Source organism: Pituophis catenifer, unplaced genomic scaffold (genome assembly GCF_029215685.1).
Source record: "Pituophis catenifer annectens isolate HBS135680 unplaced genomic scaffold, rPitCat1.0.hap2 SCAF_8, whole genome shotgun sequence".
NCBI lineage: Eukaryota > Metazoa > Chordata > Lepidosauria > Squamata > Colubridae > Pituophis > Pituophis catenifer.
The window spans coordinates 72,914,456-72,927,745 of record NW_027256888.1 but is presented as its reverse complement, the minus strand read 5'-3'; the positions used below and the strand labels follow the sequence as shown (position 1 = coordinate 72,927,745).

Sequence of the window (13,290 nt, the reverse complement as noted above, 5' to 3'; positions counted from 1 at the left end):
AATGGCGGCGCGAGGCTCCGCCCACCTACCTGGGTGTCATTACTTCCTGCTTTTAAAAGGTAAAAAAAAAGGCTCTGACGATCGCGCGCCACAGCTGTGATCGTCAGAGCCTTTTTTTTAACCTTCTAAAAGCATTTTTTAACAACCTATTCACCGGAATAGGTTGTAAAAAAATGCTTTAAAAAAGTAAAAAAAAAAAAAAGTTGGCCACACCCACCCAGTCACATTATTCCCCCCCCCCCCACCAAGCCACGCCCACAGAACCGGTAGTAACAAATTTTACATTTCACCACTGGTAAAATATATCCAAAACAGGAGAGATCTGGGCTTAATTCCCACTCAGTCAGAGACCACAAAGGATGGGCTCACTGGGGGCAAGGCAGCCATCTGCACTTTACATGGGGCTACCCTTGAAGAGAATTCAGAAGCTGGCATAGAACGCAGCTGCCTAGACAGCTCCTGGTGCCCCTTGGGTTATATTGCTGGCTGGGGAATACTGGGAATTGAAGTTCACACATCTTAAAATTGCCACAGTTGAAAAAGGCTAAATTATTCTATTGACAGGGAAGGCCACATATTCAGGTCTCTTTGACTGTCTAAGCTAGGGTCAAACCAGAGCCTTGGTAGTACAGTGGTCTAAAGCACCCTGTTATTAAGGCCAGCTGCCTGCAATTACTGCAGGTTTGAATTTCGCCAGGCTCAAGGTTGACTCAGCCTTCCATCCTTTCTAAGGTAGGTAAATTGAGGACCCAGTTGTGGGGGCAATAAGCTGACTTTGTATAAATATACAAAAGGATGAAGGCTATTGCTTAGCACATTGTAAGTCGCCCTGAGTCTCCGGAGAAGGGCGGCATATAAATCAAATTAAAAAAAAAAATTCATTGAGGGCTACATCAGAGTTGTGTTTGACCTTTGGGGGGGGGTGGGGGGGGTGGCGTGGCCAGCTCGATGTCACTTATCAAGACTCCGTTTTTGGCTGCGACGGCTTCCTGCAACCCTCTTCCAGTGAAAACGGAGCTCGGGGGATAGCGCACTGAGCTCCGTTTTCACTGGCAGAGGCACTGCGGACCGGTTCTTTACTGTTTGGTAAGTGGGCCCACAGGCCAGATCTAAACACCCAGGCAGGCTGCATCCAGCCCGTAGGCCTTGAGTTTGACACCCCTGGTCTAAGCGGAGCCCAAAAACCAAAATCGTTTTATCCCTAAAAGGTAGTGGTGGGTTGCCCCTGGTTTCGACTGGTTCTTGCGAATCGGTAGTAAAACCGGTGGGAGGCTCCGCCCACCGACCTGGATGTCATCAGGAAGCTTCTGTGCATGCATGCGCACGGTCCCGTTGCAAACTGGTAGTAAAGGTAAGTAGAACTCACCTCTGCTAAAAGGGGCAATGCATTATAACAGAAGCTGTGACCATTTATCCTTATTCATTTCTCAGTTTCAGAGAGAACACTTTTAAGGAATACCAATAGTAACATAGAAATCAAAAGAAAAGACAAACATGGGAGAGCTCTCTTTTTATAATAAACCAAGACCCATCATCTACCCATTCCTCAATTTTCTTGGAGAAGAAAAATGGTTAGCTTTCTTAAACATTATACTACAGTAGTGGCCAAAGGTTTGTGGAAACCTTTTGAGAGAAGTGTATTTTTGAGGTTTGATGGCTAATAACATCACTTTTTTTTTGGAGTTCTAAGATAATCATATTCTACTGCTGGAAAGGCCTGGGAACAGCCCAGACCTTAACTCAATTGAAAATCTTTGGAGTCGACTAAAGAAACTTGTTAGTCAGAAGCAACCCAGCAATAAAACCCAGTTAATAGAAGCAATCCTTCAATCTTGGTTTCACATGGTAACAGCTGCAGAACTAAAAGACTTGGTTCACTTCATGGGAAGATGTTGTAAGGCCGTAATTCATGCTAAAGGTTACTCAACTATTAACTGACATGGTGATAAATTTTGTATAACCTGTTTTTTCTATGGTGATAATTTTTGTATATCTCGTTTTTTCTACGTGTTTCACTTTTCTTCTTTATACTGTAACTGCTATTCTAACAGCAAATCCTTCATAAAAGTTATTGCATGACATTCTGGATTAAATTATCTTTCCATTGATATATGATTTTATGGTACTACTACAACAAAAAGTGGTATTATTAGCTAGTTTTAGAAAATATACGTTTCCCAAAAGGTTTCCACAATTTTGGCCACTACTATACAGTTATGTTAGATTACATTGGAGGTTGGCACCCGATAACATTATCTTTAGAGAGAGAAGTTAAGATGCGAGGAAAACGAAAGCAATAGATTATCTCACATTTGCCGAGTCATTTTTAAGGAATCCAGCATGTGAGGCCCAGAGAAGACGGCTGCTACTTACGTTGTGGGCACGGTTGCCTTGTGTACATATTGTAATCAGGATGGGCAGTCTGATGCGGTGGCATGTGGGGGTTCATGTCCTTTTGCATAATAAACCCTGGAGGTGGTGGTGGGTTGTCTCTCTGAAGAAGAAATGGGAGAGGGGAGCGAGAAACAAGAGAAGTTTACGTCTTGAGGGGTAGCATCGCAGAAGATGCTGTCGTGAAAGTGAAACATTCTGATCTCAGCTCACACATTGTTGTTCCTTTGTACTATTGCGTTACGACACGGATTTTGAATCTCAAGCAAGGGGTCTGCAACCTTGGCAACTTTACGACTTGTGGACTTCAGCTCCCAGAATTCCTCAGCCAGCGCATACGCATGCGCTGGCTGAGGAATTCTGGGAGCTGAAGTCCACAAGTCGTAAAGTTGCCAAGGTTGCAGACCCCTGATCTAAAGCATTCAAATGTGATTTGCCAAGAAGCTTAGTCTCCAACAGCAACATTACCGAATGCATTTTGAATTGATTACTAGGTTGGCCACGGAGGGGGAAATGGATCTGTTTCAAGACTTTTTTTTTTTTTTTTTTTTTTTTACAAACAGGGAACCATTTTATAAACGGGGAACCCATTTCAAGCAATCTGAGGGAATTGGGAAAGGATGATGAAACAATTCGGGATTTTCTGGGACACAAATTAAAAAAACCCCGGGGGGGTGGTGGTTTAGTTGATCTCCAAATCCATTGATCAGCAAGTTATCTTAAAAAACAAGAGCAATATTTGGGAGACAAAACAATGGAGAAACCCTCAGGATAAGTTGAAAGTCTGAAAACCGCTTCCCAGATGGCCAAAGACGCATTGGGAATTATTAATAGTGCGGTGTTTTGTTTTTTTTTAAAAAAGGAAAAGAGTGCCAAGGAACATGGCATTGAGGTCTACAGGGAGGAGAGCAGATTCTGCTCGAAGAGGAATAATGAATGTTATACCTGTGTCTCAGAGGGAGTGGCTGCAGGAAGGCTGGGAAGGGCAGTGGGGTTTTTGTTACTCCAGGTAGTAACAGTAGGGGCAATTCTAACCTGAATTGAACAGAGAGATACCAATCATGGAAAAATAAAAAAATAAAATAAAATAAAAGGAAGTGAAAAGCCAAAACGTTTCAGACAGCCAGACTGCTCAGGAATGCACTAAGAAACTTTCCAGTCATTTAGAGTAATTGGTAGAAGACTCCTTCTCATCCATGCAAGGAAACAAGCAGCAACAGGGAAACAAATGGAGAGACTAAATATACCAGCAAGCAGCTAATATTTTACCAGAACTGCCAACTCTTAAGAGTAAATATTCATGCTACAAGTACTAGAAGTTTATACTCTTTGCAGCGCATGCATTTTTCTCCACTGACAAAAGGTAAGCAGCAAAGCTGAATAACACACAAAGAGAATTAGTGAATAGGAATGTCAAAAAAAAAAAAAAGATGAAACAGGTATTCTTTGGAAAGGACCTTCTGTTTTGAGACTTTTGTGCAGGGCCTAACACATAGTATTGTGACATATATAAGAAAAGGTACAGCAAAGGTTCATGCAAGAAAGTGGACTCTTTTACGTCCACTACAGTTGCTGGACTGGGAATTTAGTCTTAAGACATGGGACAAACTGAAAAAGCTATATATGTTTGATCAAGTTGCTAAATGGGGTTAGACAATTAAAACAGGCAGAAAAGAAAACATATTGGTGTAATTGAAGACCAAGTGGTTATGTTATGTTTGTTCTCCAGGACGAAAGACAAAACTCAAACCCATCAATTTTCAGAAACAAAGCACATTTCCCCTCTTCTGTCAGATAATATTTCCTACAGTGCTGCGATGTTTCATACGCAGACTAGTGATGTAAAAACAGACATAATGGGACAACTGGCAGAGTGCAGAAGCCAGAGTGTCAAAATCCAGCATTTAACTTGATTAAAATTGGTGTTAGGCTTTCCCACCATAGAGCACAGAATAACAGATTGGAAGGGGCCTTGGAAGTCATCTAGCCCAACCCCCTGCTCGGGCAGGAGACCCTATGCCCATGATGGTGAACCTATAGCACGCGTGCCACAGCTGGCACACGGAGCCATATCGGCAGGCACGCGAGTGTTGACCTAGCTCAGCTCCAGTGGGACCGGAAGTCGGGAAACGGAGGGCCTCTTGGGGGGGGGGGGAGCCATTTTTGCCCTTCCCAGGCTCCTAGAAAGGCTCTGGACCTGGGGAGAGTGAAAAACGGGCCTTCTGGGCCTACCAGAAGTCAGCAAATGGGCTGTTTCCGGCCTCCAGACGGCCTCTGGGGTGGGGTGGGGAAGGCCGTTTTCACCCTCCCCAGGCTCCTAGAAAGGCTCTGGAGCCTAAGGAGGGCGAAAAAACGGGCCTATCGGGTCCACCATGCTATCGTGTGCCAAAAGTGGGGGGGAGTGCGGGGGGGGTCTCACACGCATGCATTGGGGTGGTGGGGCACATTGAATTATGGGTGTGGGCACGTGCACACATAACCCCCCCTGCTCCCCCCCTGCTTTTGGCACGCGACGGCAAAAAGGCATCACTGCCTTATGCCATTTCAGACAAATATCTGTTCAGTCTCTTCTTAAAAGCCTCCAGTGATGGAGCACCCACAACTGCTGAAGGCAGGCATTGGTTCCATCTTGTGGTGGAAAGCACAAGAACAGTACAATAAACTCGAGATGAGGCTTTGTGCAGTTAAAGAAGAATAAAATCTAATCCCATGTCCCACCCCACCCAAAAACTGACCTGTTTATCTGCGTGACACAGCCTCCACATTCTCCATTACTGCAACGCCCATTCTAGGTTCCACCTCATAGAAAATATTAAGAGGGGTCTCTGGACATCAAAGATTGCCCACCTTACCTTTATGGACATTTATTTTGCCATCCAAACCAGTCCTCAGCAAAATGATATATTTTGAGCCACCCAGAATTTCTTGCAGAGAGATTATTTACAGCAATGGTCCCAAACCTTTCAGGTTCTGTAGAGCGGTGGCGGGGGAGTGGGGGAAGAGGGGATGGTTTCACACACACGCATGTGCCACTTGCACAATGCAACTTTGTCTGCTTGCTCATTTGCCCACTGCTTGCACAGACCAGTTCCCAACAGGCCATGGCCTGGTACCAGGCCACTGTGGACTGGTGGGTGGGGGTGGGGAACCTGATTTACAAGTCTGTATAACATTCGCTGACTTTACACAGTTGTAAGGGGATAATAGGAACTGCATTCCATCCAGAACAAGGGTATCCAACCTTCACAACTCTAAGACTTATGGACTTCAGGTCCCAGAATTTCTCAGCCAGCCATGGCTGGCTGAGGAATTCTGGGAGTTGAAGTCCACAAGTCTATAGAGATTCTGAGTCATCCAGGTCATGGTTGTCCCAAAAGTGCTTTTTCAGGAGGCAACTGGACTTTCTGGATTTTTTCTTTGAAGACATTTCGCTTCTCACCCAAGAAGCTTCTTCTGCTCTGACTAGATGGTGGGGAATGGAAGGATTTATACTCCTTGCAGACAGTTGGTCATTTGCTTTTTAGAGAAACATTGAGGCCACCTGGAGGCTCAGGGTCATCAAAGGGTGTGGAGCCTTCTTGGAATTGTTGAAAGGACTGTTGTAGACTGGAGATAGCTGACAGATGACCCAGTCTACAATACAGTTCTTTCAACAGTTCCAAGAAGGCTCCACCCCCATTTATAACACTCAGATGACCCTGATGACACAGATAAACCTCCAGGTGGCCTTAACGACTCACTAAAAGGATGCAAATGACCAGCTGCCTGCAAGGAGTATAAATCCTTCCGTCCCCCACCATCCAGTCAGAGCTGAAGAAGCTTCTTGGATGAGAAGCGAAACGTCTTCAAAGAAAAACCAGAAAGTGCAGTTGCCTCTTGAAAAAGAAAAAAAAAAAATCACCTTTGGGACAATTCCACAAGTCTTAAAGTTGTTAAGGTTGGAGGCCTCTGATCTAGAAAGTCTCCAGAAGAAAAGGCTGAGCCAAGTGACATGCTGTAACAATGGGATGGCGAACCTATGGCACACGTGCCACAGCTGGCACGCAGAGCCCTCTCTGCGGCCACGTGAGCCGTCGCCCAACTCAGCTCAACCATGCATGCACGTGCCTCCCGCCGGTCAGCTGATTTTTGGGAGGCGCAGGGAGGGTCGCGTGTATGCGCGGAGGGCGGAACGCGGCCCGTTTGTGGGCCCAGGAGGCTGCAGGGAGGCCTGCTAGGCCCAAATGGGGTGTGGGAGAGTGCGGCCCCCCCATGGCCCGTTTGTGGGCCCAGGAGGCTGCAGGGAGGCCTGCTAGGCCCAAAATGGGGTGTGGGAGGGTGCGGCCCCCCCTATGGCCCGTTTGTGGGCTCAGGAGGCTGCAGGGAGGCCTGCTAGGCCAAAAACGAGGAGCGGGGGGATTGTGTGCGCGTGTGTGGGAGCAGCGTGGGGGGGGGGTCGCATGCACATGCACAGCGGGGGGAGCGTGCTTTTGGCACACGAGGAGAAAAAGGTTAGCCATCACTACCATAACATTTTTGGGGCACGGTATCTACTAGTAAATGATGACTGACTAAGCTTTATTAAAACTGAAGACCCAGAGGGACAATTAAAGCAAGAAATGGAGAAAGGAGAGCTCTTCCAGACATTAGCTGGGGGCAAAATACATCAGTATTCCAAAGAGCCTTTCAAATGAGTAAAACCTTAACTAGCTACTGCATGAAACCTCCAGCAGCTTCCTAGGCAAGAATTCCAAAAATATCTCTGGAACGAGAGGACAAGGAGCATCCTCCCGAACTGAAAGTAGGATAACAAGCTCTTATTTAAGAGTTTTCAAGGCACAACTTTTGGGTAATTTGGAGCAGAACATCATGCAGAAATACTAAAATGCTGCAACCAACCAACGTAAGGGCGGTAGCTGAAAGTGCGTTTTACCTGCTGGTAATACTGCGGAGTTGGGTTTTGTGGCATCTGCATCTGGCCAGCAGTGGGGCCACTTCTCCCTTTGGCTGCTGGTTGCCTCTCGTAAGGTGCTGGGGGTGCCTCTGGGCCCCTGGGAAGCTCCCCCTGCGCTTTACAGATTCTGTCCCGTAGCACCACGATGTTGGGCTGGCAAAGGGCAAAACACCCGGTTAAACACATTCACAGGAACAGATCTATCAAGAGGTTGTGTAGTTAATGTTATCACAAAAGACAATGGACTCGTAGTAACCAGTTTGGTGATGGCTGACTGAACCTCTCTTCTCTCAGGCTATCTTCAGTCGTTTGGGCTAAAAAAATATGGATAAAACCTGAAACGCTAAAGAGGAGAAGAGAGGATGGGTAGAAAGAACTGCCTTTTAAACATTAAGGGAGCTTGTTGTAAGCTGATAAGAGGCAGAAATAAAATTAGATAAGGGAAAGATCAGAAGGTATATTTTAATAGAATAAACAAAAATAACCGATAGAAAGACTAGAGGTTTATAGAAGTTAGGCTTTTTTTTTTTTTGCTGTTTAAATAATATTATGACGATCACCTAAATTTGATAAATGTGATAAAGATTACTAATATTCAGGGGTGAAATGCTCCCAGTTCAGCCAAACTGGTAGCGATGACGGCCGGTGGTTCGGAGAACCGGTAGCGATGGCAGCTCAAGGCTCCGCACACCCGCTCAGCTGTTACTTCAGGAAGTAACCTGTTTTTTATCCTCTGTGCATGCACAGAAGGGTTTGCGCATACGCAGAGGGTCGGCGTGCGCATGTAACGCACACGTGACGTGCGTGCATTTCCGAACCGGTAGGGAAGGTAAGTAGATTTCACCCCTAATATTGTTATTGTAATTTGGATTAATATGAATGATGCTCAGAATCAACACTTTTCACATATAATATGGATGTATATTTTTTAAAAAAATAAAAAATTGTGTGGGCTAATCTAGTACAGGTAGTGCTTGGTTTACGACAGTTCATTTGGTCACCGTTTGAAGATAAAACAGTACTGAAAAGTGAGACTTACTATCTTTTTTCACACTTATTGCACCATCCCCTAAGTCAGGTGTTCAAAATTCTACGCTAGGCAACTGACTCATATTTATGACGGCTGCAGTGTCCTGGGGTCATGTGATCCCCTTTTGCGACCTTCCGATAAACAAAGCCAATGTTGAAGCGAGATTCACTTAACAACCAGGTTACCAATTTAACTGCAGCGGTAGCAAAGAAGGTCGTAAAATGGGGGCAAAATTCACTTAGCAAAATTCTCACCTAGCAACAGAAATTTTGGGCTCAACTGTGGCCGTAAGTTGAGGACTACCTGTAAAAGGCAGAAGAAGAAAATACAGATGGGTACAGTGAAGTCGGTTTACCTGGTTGGTATTAGCTGGAAGAAAAGCTAACGCTGCAGCGATGCTGCCTTGAGAAGCCAAAAGGTTGGCATACTGGCTCATCTTTTCAGCCAGAAGGGCCCCGACAGCGTTGGCATCCATCACCTGGGTCTGTTGGACAGCTTTACGCAGAATGACCACTTTTTCAATGAGATCCTAGGAGCGTGAAATGGAAGGAGAAAAAAAAACACACAAAAAAACACAAAGGAGACCAAGCTTGAATCAGACGGATTGATTGACTCTTAAGCTAGAACTGACTTCAATCAGAATAGAGATGGAAGGGACCTTGGAGGTCTTCTAGTCCAACCCCTTGCTCAAGCAGGAGACCCTATATTTGGGGTCCCCAAGCTGTGGGCCGTGGCCCACTACAGGTTCATGGCCTCTTGGCCACTGGGCTGCGTGAGTGGCTGGCCAGCACGCGCAGCCCTCTCACGCTAGTGTCACTGCGACCATTGTGTGGGCACTAGCATCACCATGAGTGTCATGTGCAGGTGCTCACGGCTCCATTTGTGTTGCGTGGGCGATCGCGGAACTGTTCGCACACATGCTCGTGCGTGTAAAGGCACCTGCCCTTCTCCCCCCCCCCCCCACCCGGGCTGCCAAACCAGAAAGGTTGGGGAACTCTGGATTATACTGTATACCTCCCAACGACCGAGACCCAAAAGGAATCGAAAATAAAAGGGCCTAACCTGAAGAGACAGTGGATTGTTTCCTTCCTGGGCTTTAGTCCAACAGGAAACTAACTTCTCCACATTTCCGGCACAAATGTAGCACAGGCAAGCCTGCGTTTGCAAAACACTGTCCCCTTCGTTTTCGAGTCTTGAGCCCAACAAATCTGGTTAGGAAGATGAACAAAATATACATGGGAACCAATGTGGCCGCAGAACGATTTTATTCTGATTATCAGAAAGCGCTGGAGACTTCAGGTACACCTTCTCCCCCATTTCCCTGTCTTCATTTGCTGGTGATGTATGTATGTATGTATGTATGTATGTATGTATGTATGTATGCATGCATGCATGTATTAGATTTATGTGCTTCCCATCTCATCCGGAGGCGACTGAGCAGCTTACAAATATTAAAAAGATAAAACAGTAATAACAATAAGTTATGCTAAAAAATTATCATTAAAAGATTAAAATGGGGGCGGGGAAGAAAGGAGCATGAAGACCACGGGGGGGGGGAGGGAGTGAGGTTTTCTCTCAACAAATATCCTCTAAACCAAGGGTCACCAAACTTTAGGACCTCAGGGACCACTAAATTTATAATTTTAGTGTACCCTCTAGGCCCTCAATTTACGACCACAATTGAGCCCAAAAATTCTGTTGCTAAGACAGTTGTTAGTAGCAATAGCAATAGCACTTAGACTTATATAGCGCTTTACAATGCTTTACAGCCCTCTCTAAGTGGTTTACAGAGTCAGCGCATTGTCCCCAACAATCTGGCTCATTTTACCCACCTCGGAAAGATGGAAGGCTATTACTTTTTCAGTTAAATTCAGTTAAAGTTGTGCTATTGGGTACTGATCCCAAAGTAAACCTGTTCAAGATCCAGAGTGATTTCTCATTGAGTCGCTAGAAAAGAACAGCTTTTACGGCGGGAGGGCACCGGCTTTGCATTCTGATCTACAATTTTTTAACAGCTTAATAATGCTATCATTTCCTCTCAGTGTCTGGATAGCCCACCCTATGCTTTCAAATATTAATTATCTGATATTAATCATGATCATGCCCCTTGTCAGAGACAAATTAAAGGCCATTAGTAACCCGGAGGGTTTTAGAATAGGAGGCCCATGAAAAGGGGAAGCACTATTTTTACCTTCAGGCATGAAATCCGAGTGCCCAAGTAAAATAAACAATTTAGTAAAGGAGATGTGCCAGGTTTTATTTCCCTGGATTGAGATAAAAAAAAAAAGCCTCTGAGGATCCCATGGCTCAGCTGGGATCGTCAGAGGCTTTTAAAAGCATTTTTTTACAACCTCTTCGGCCGAAGAGGTTGTAGCAAAATTGGTTTTAAAAGTTAAAAAAAAAAAAAAAGTTGGCCACGCCTACTGTCACATTACCACCACCACCACCAAGCCACGCCCACAGAACCGGTAGTAACAAATTTTACATTTCACCACTGATATAGGGGTGGGGAGGGGGGAATATTTAGAATTGTTAATGCCCATCAGGCTTACCACAAAGAACTGCAAATTCATCCGGCCTAGCGTAGGTCAACACAGCTGCCAAGGCCTCTTTCCAGTTTTGCAAATCGCACGACTGGACAATCTCCTTCCAGTTCTTGGTTACAACAGCAGTGATGAGCTGGAATGGGACACACACACACACACGTCACTAGTACCTTCAAAATGCCCTTTCTCCAATGTTGTGCAATTTTACTGAGTAATGAGAACACATAAAAGACCCTTCCCCAATCGGCTGTCAGAATAACAGAGTTGGAAGGGACCTTATAGGTCATCTAGTCCAACTGCCCACCCCCGCCCAAGCAGGAGACCCTACACCATTTCTGACAGATGGCAGTCCAGTCTCTTCTTGAAAGGTTCTAGGGATGAAGCTTCCACAACTTCTGAAGGCAACTTCTGATCCATTGGTTGATTGTTCTCTCACTGTGAGAAAATTTATCCTTATTTCCAGGTTGAATCTCTCCTTGATCGGTTTCCATCCATTATTCCTTGTCTGGCCTTCGGGTGCCTTGGAAAATAGGTTGACCCCCACCTCCTCTCTGTGGCAGCCCGTCAAATATTGGAAGACTGCTTTCATGTCTCCCCTGGTCCTTCTCTTCTCTTCACTAGACTAGCCATGCCCAGTTCCTGTAACCGTTCTTCATAGGTTTTAGTCTCCAGTCCCCTCATCATCCTCGTTGCTCTTCTCTGCACTCTTTCTAGAGTCTCAACATCTTTTTTATAGTATGGTGACCAAAATAGGATGCAGTATACTAGATGGGGTCTTAGTAAGGTTGTCTCTAGATAGGTGAGGACTGCACCCCACAGAATTTGGCCATCCCTAATTTCCAATGCAGGCAACTCAGTCCCAGTGCATATGGAAAGCTTCTGTAGAACTTGGTTTGCGTCAGATTTCATTACGCTCATGTTATGCATGAATCGGTTCCAGGGTTGGTCATACTTAGAAGAGATCCACTGAAATCATGACAATCCCAGTGATGCCCTCGATGTGATGGCCCGGTGCCTGGAAGCGGTACGGGTCTGGATGGGTAGAAACAAATTGCAACTCAACCCGGCCAAGACCGAGTGGCTGTGGGTACCGGCATCTCGGTTCAGGGGAGAGGTGCCATCGCTGACTATAGGGGGTGAAGTTTTGCCCCCTGTAGACAGGGTGCGCAACTTGGGCGTCCTTCTGGATTCACGGTTGAGCTTAGAAGACCAGATAACGACCGTGACCAGGGGGGCATTCGCCCAGATACGTCTGGTGCGCCAGTTGCGTCCCTACTTGGACCGAGATGCCCTACGCACAGTTACTCATGCGCTGGTCACCTCACGGATTGACTACTGCAACGCTCTCTACACGGGGCTGCCCTTGAGGACCACTCGGAGGCTTCAGCTGGTGCAAAATGCGGCCACGCGGGTTGTGATGGGAGAATCCCAATACTTCCATGTTACACCCCTCCTGCGCGGTTTGCATTGGCTACCGGTTGCCCTCTGGGTGAGATTCAAGGTGCTGGTGTTGACCTATAAAGCCCTACATGGCTTAGGACCAGGATATTTGGCGGACCACCTACAGCCAGCAACAACATCCCATCGCCCAGTTCGCGCCCATAGGGAGGGCCTCCTCAGGGTGCCGTCGGCTAGACAGTGGCGGCTGGCGGCCCCCAGGGGTAGAGCCTTCTCGGTTGGGGCGCCCACCCTCTGGAATCAACTCCCCTTGGAGCTCCGACTAGCGCCTGACCTTCGCACCTTCCGCCGGGAATTAAAAACTTGGCTTTTCAAATCCCTTGACTTGGTCTGATGACGGAGTTTTAAGGGTTTTAATGGGTTAATTTTAAATTTTTTAGATTTTAGTCTTTATTTTTATTGTGGCTTGTGTTTTATTGTTGTGAGCCGCCCTGAGTCCATTGTGAGATAGGGCGGCATATAAGCCGAATAAAATAAATAAATAAATAAATAAAATAAATCACAATCATGGCTAACTCAAGTCCTCCTGATCTTGACAGGTCTACATGAGGAATGACTAACTCTGGCACCAACATTGATACTTGCTTCATCTGTTGCCACAGTAGAAGTAGTCCTCGACTTACAACCACAATGGAGCTCCAAATTTCTGTTGGTGAGACAGTTGAGTGAGTTTTACTCCATTTTATGACCCTTCTTCAGTTGTTAAGTGGCTTCCCCATTGACTTTGCTTGTCAGAAGGTCACAAAAGGTGATCGCACGACCCCGGGACACTGCAACCGTCATAAATATGAAGCAGTTGACAAGCATCTGAATTTTGATCACGTGACCATGGGGATGCTGCAATGGTCGTAAGTGTGAAAAACGGTCGTAAATCACTTTTTTCAGTTGTTGTAAATTTGAACGGTCACTAACCGAACTGTTGTAAGCTGAGG

General features: G+C 45.9%; 1 protein-coding gene across 8 annotated transcripts in view; it reads right to left on the bottom strand.

Moving 5' to 3' along the window:
- SEC31A (SEC31 homolog A, COPII coat complex component) overlaps window positions 1-13,290 on the bottom strand; it is a 67,523-nt gene that overhangs the window by 23,827 nt on the left and 30,406 nt on the right. For 5 of the 8 annotated variants that reach the window (XM_070948885.1, XM_070948889.1, XM_070948890.1 and 2 more), the window contains exons 17-22: window positions 10,907-11,033; window positions 9,417-9,562; window positions 8,710-8,883; window positions 7,304-7,477; window positions 3,337-3,426; window positions 2,374-2,494 (exon numbers count right to left, since the gene is read on the bottom strand). In XM_070948885.1, the coding sequence (XP_070804986.1) occupies window positions 2,374-2,494; window positions 3,337-3,426; window positions 7,304-7,477; window positions 8,710-8,883; window positions 9,417-9,562; window positions 10,907-11,033 (832 nt within the window). The remainder of the gene's footprint in view (window positions 1-2,373; window positions 2,495-3,336; window positions 3,427-7,303; window positions 7,478-8,709; window positions 8,884-9,416; window positions 9,563-10,906; window positions 11,034-13,290) is intronic. The other 3 variants (XM_070948891.1, XM_070948892.1, XM_070948893.1) reach the window with 1 other exon arrangement.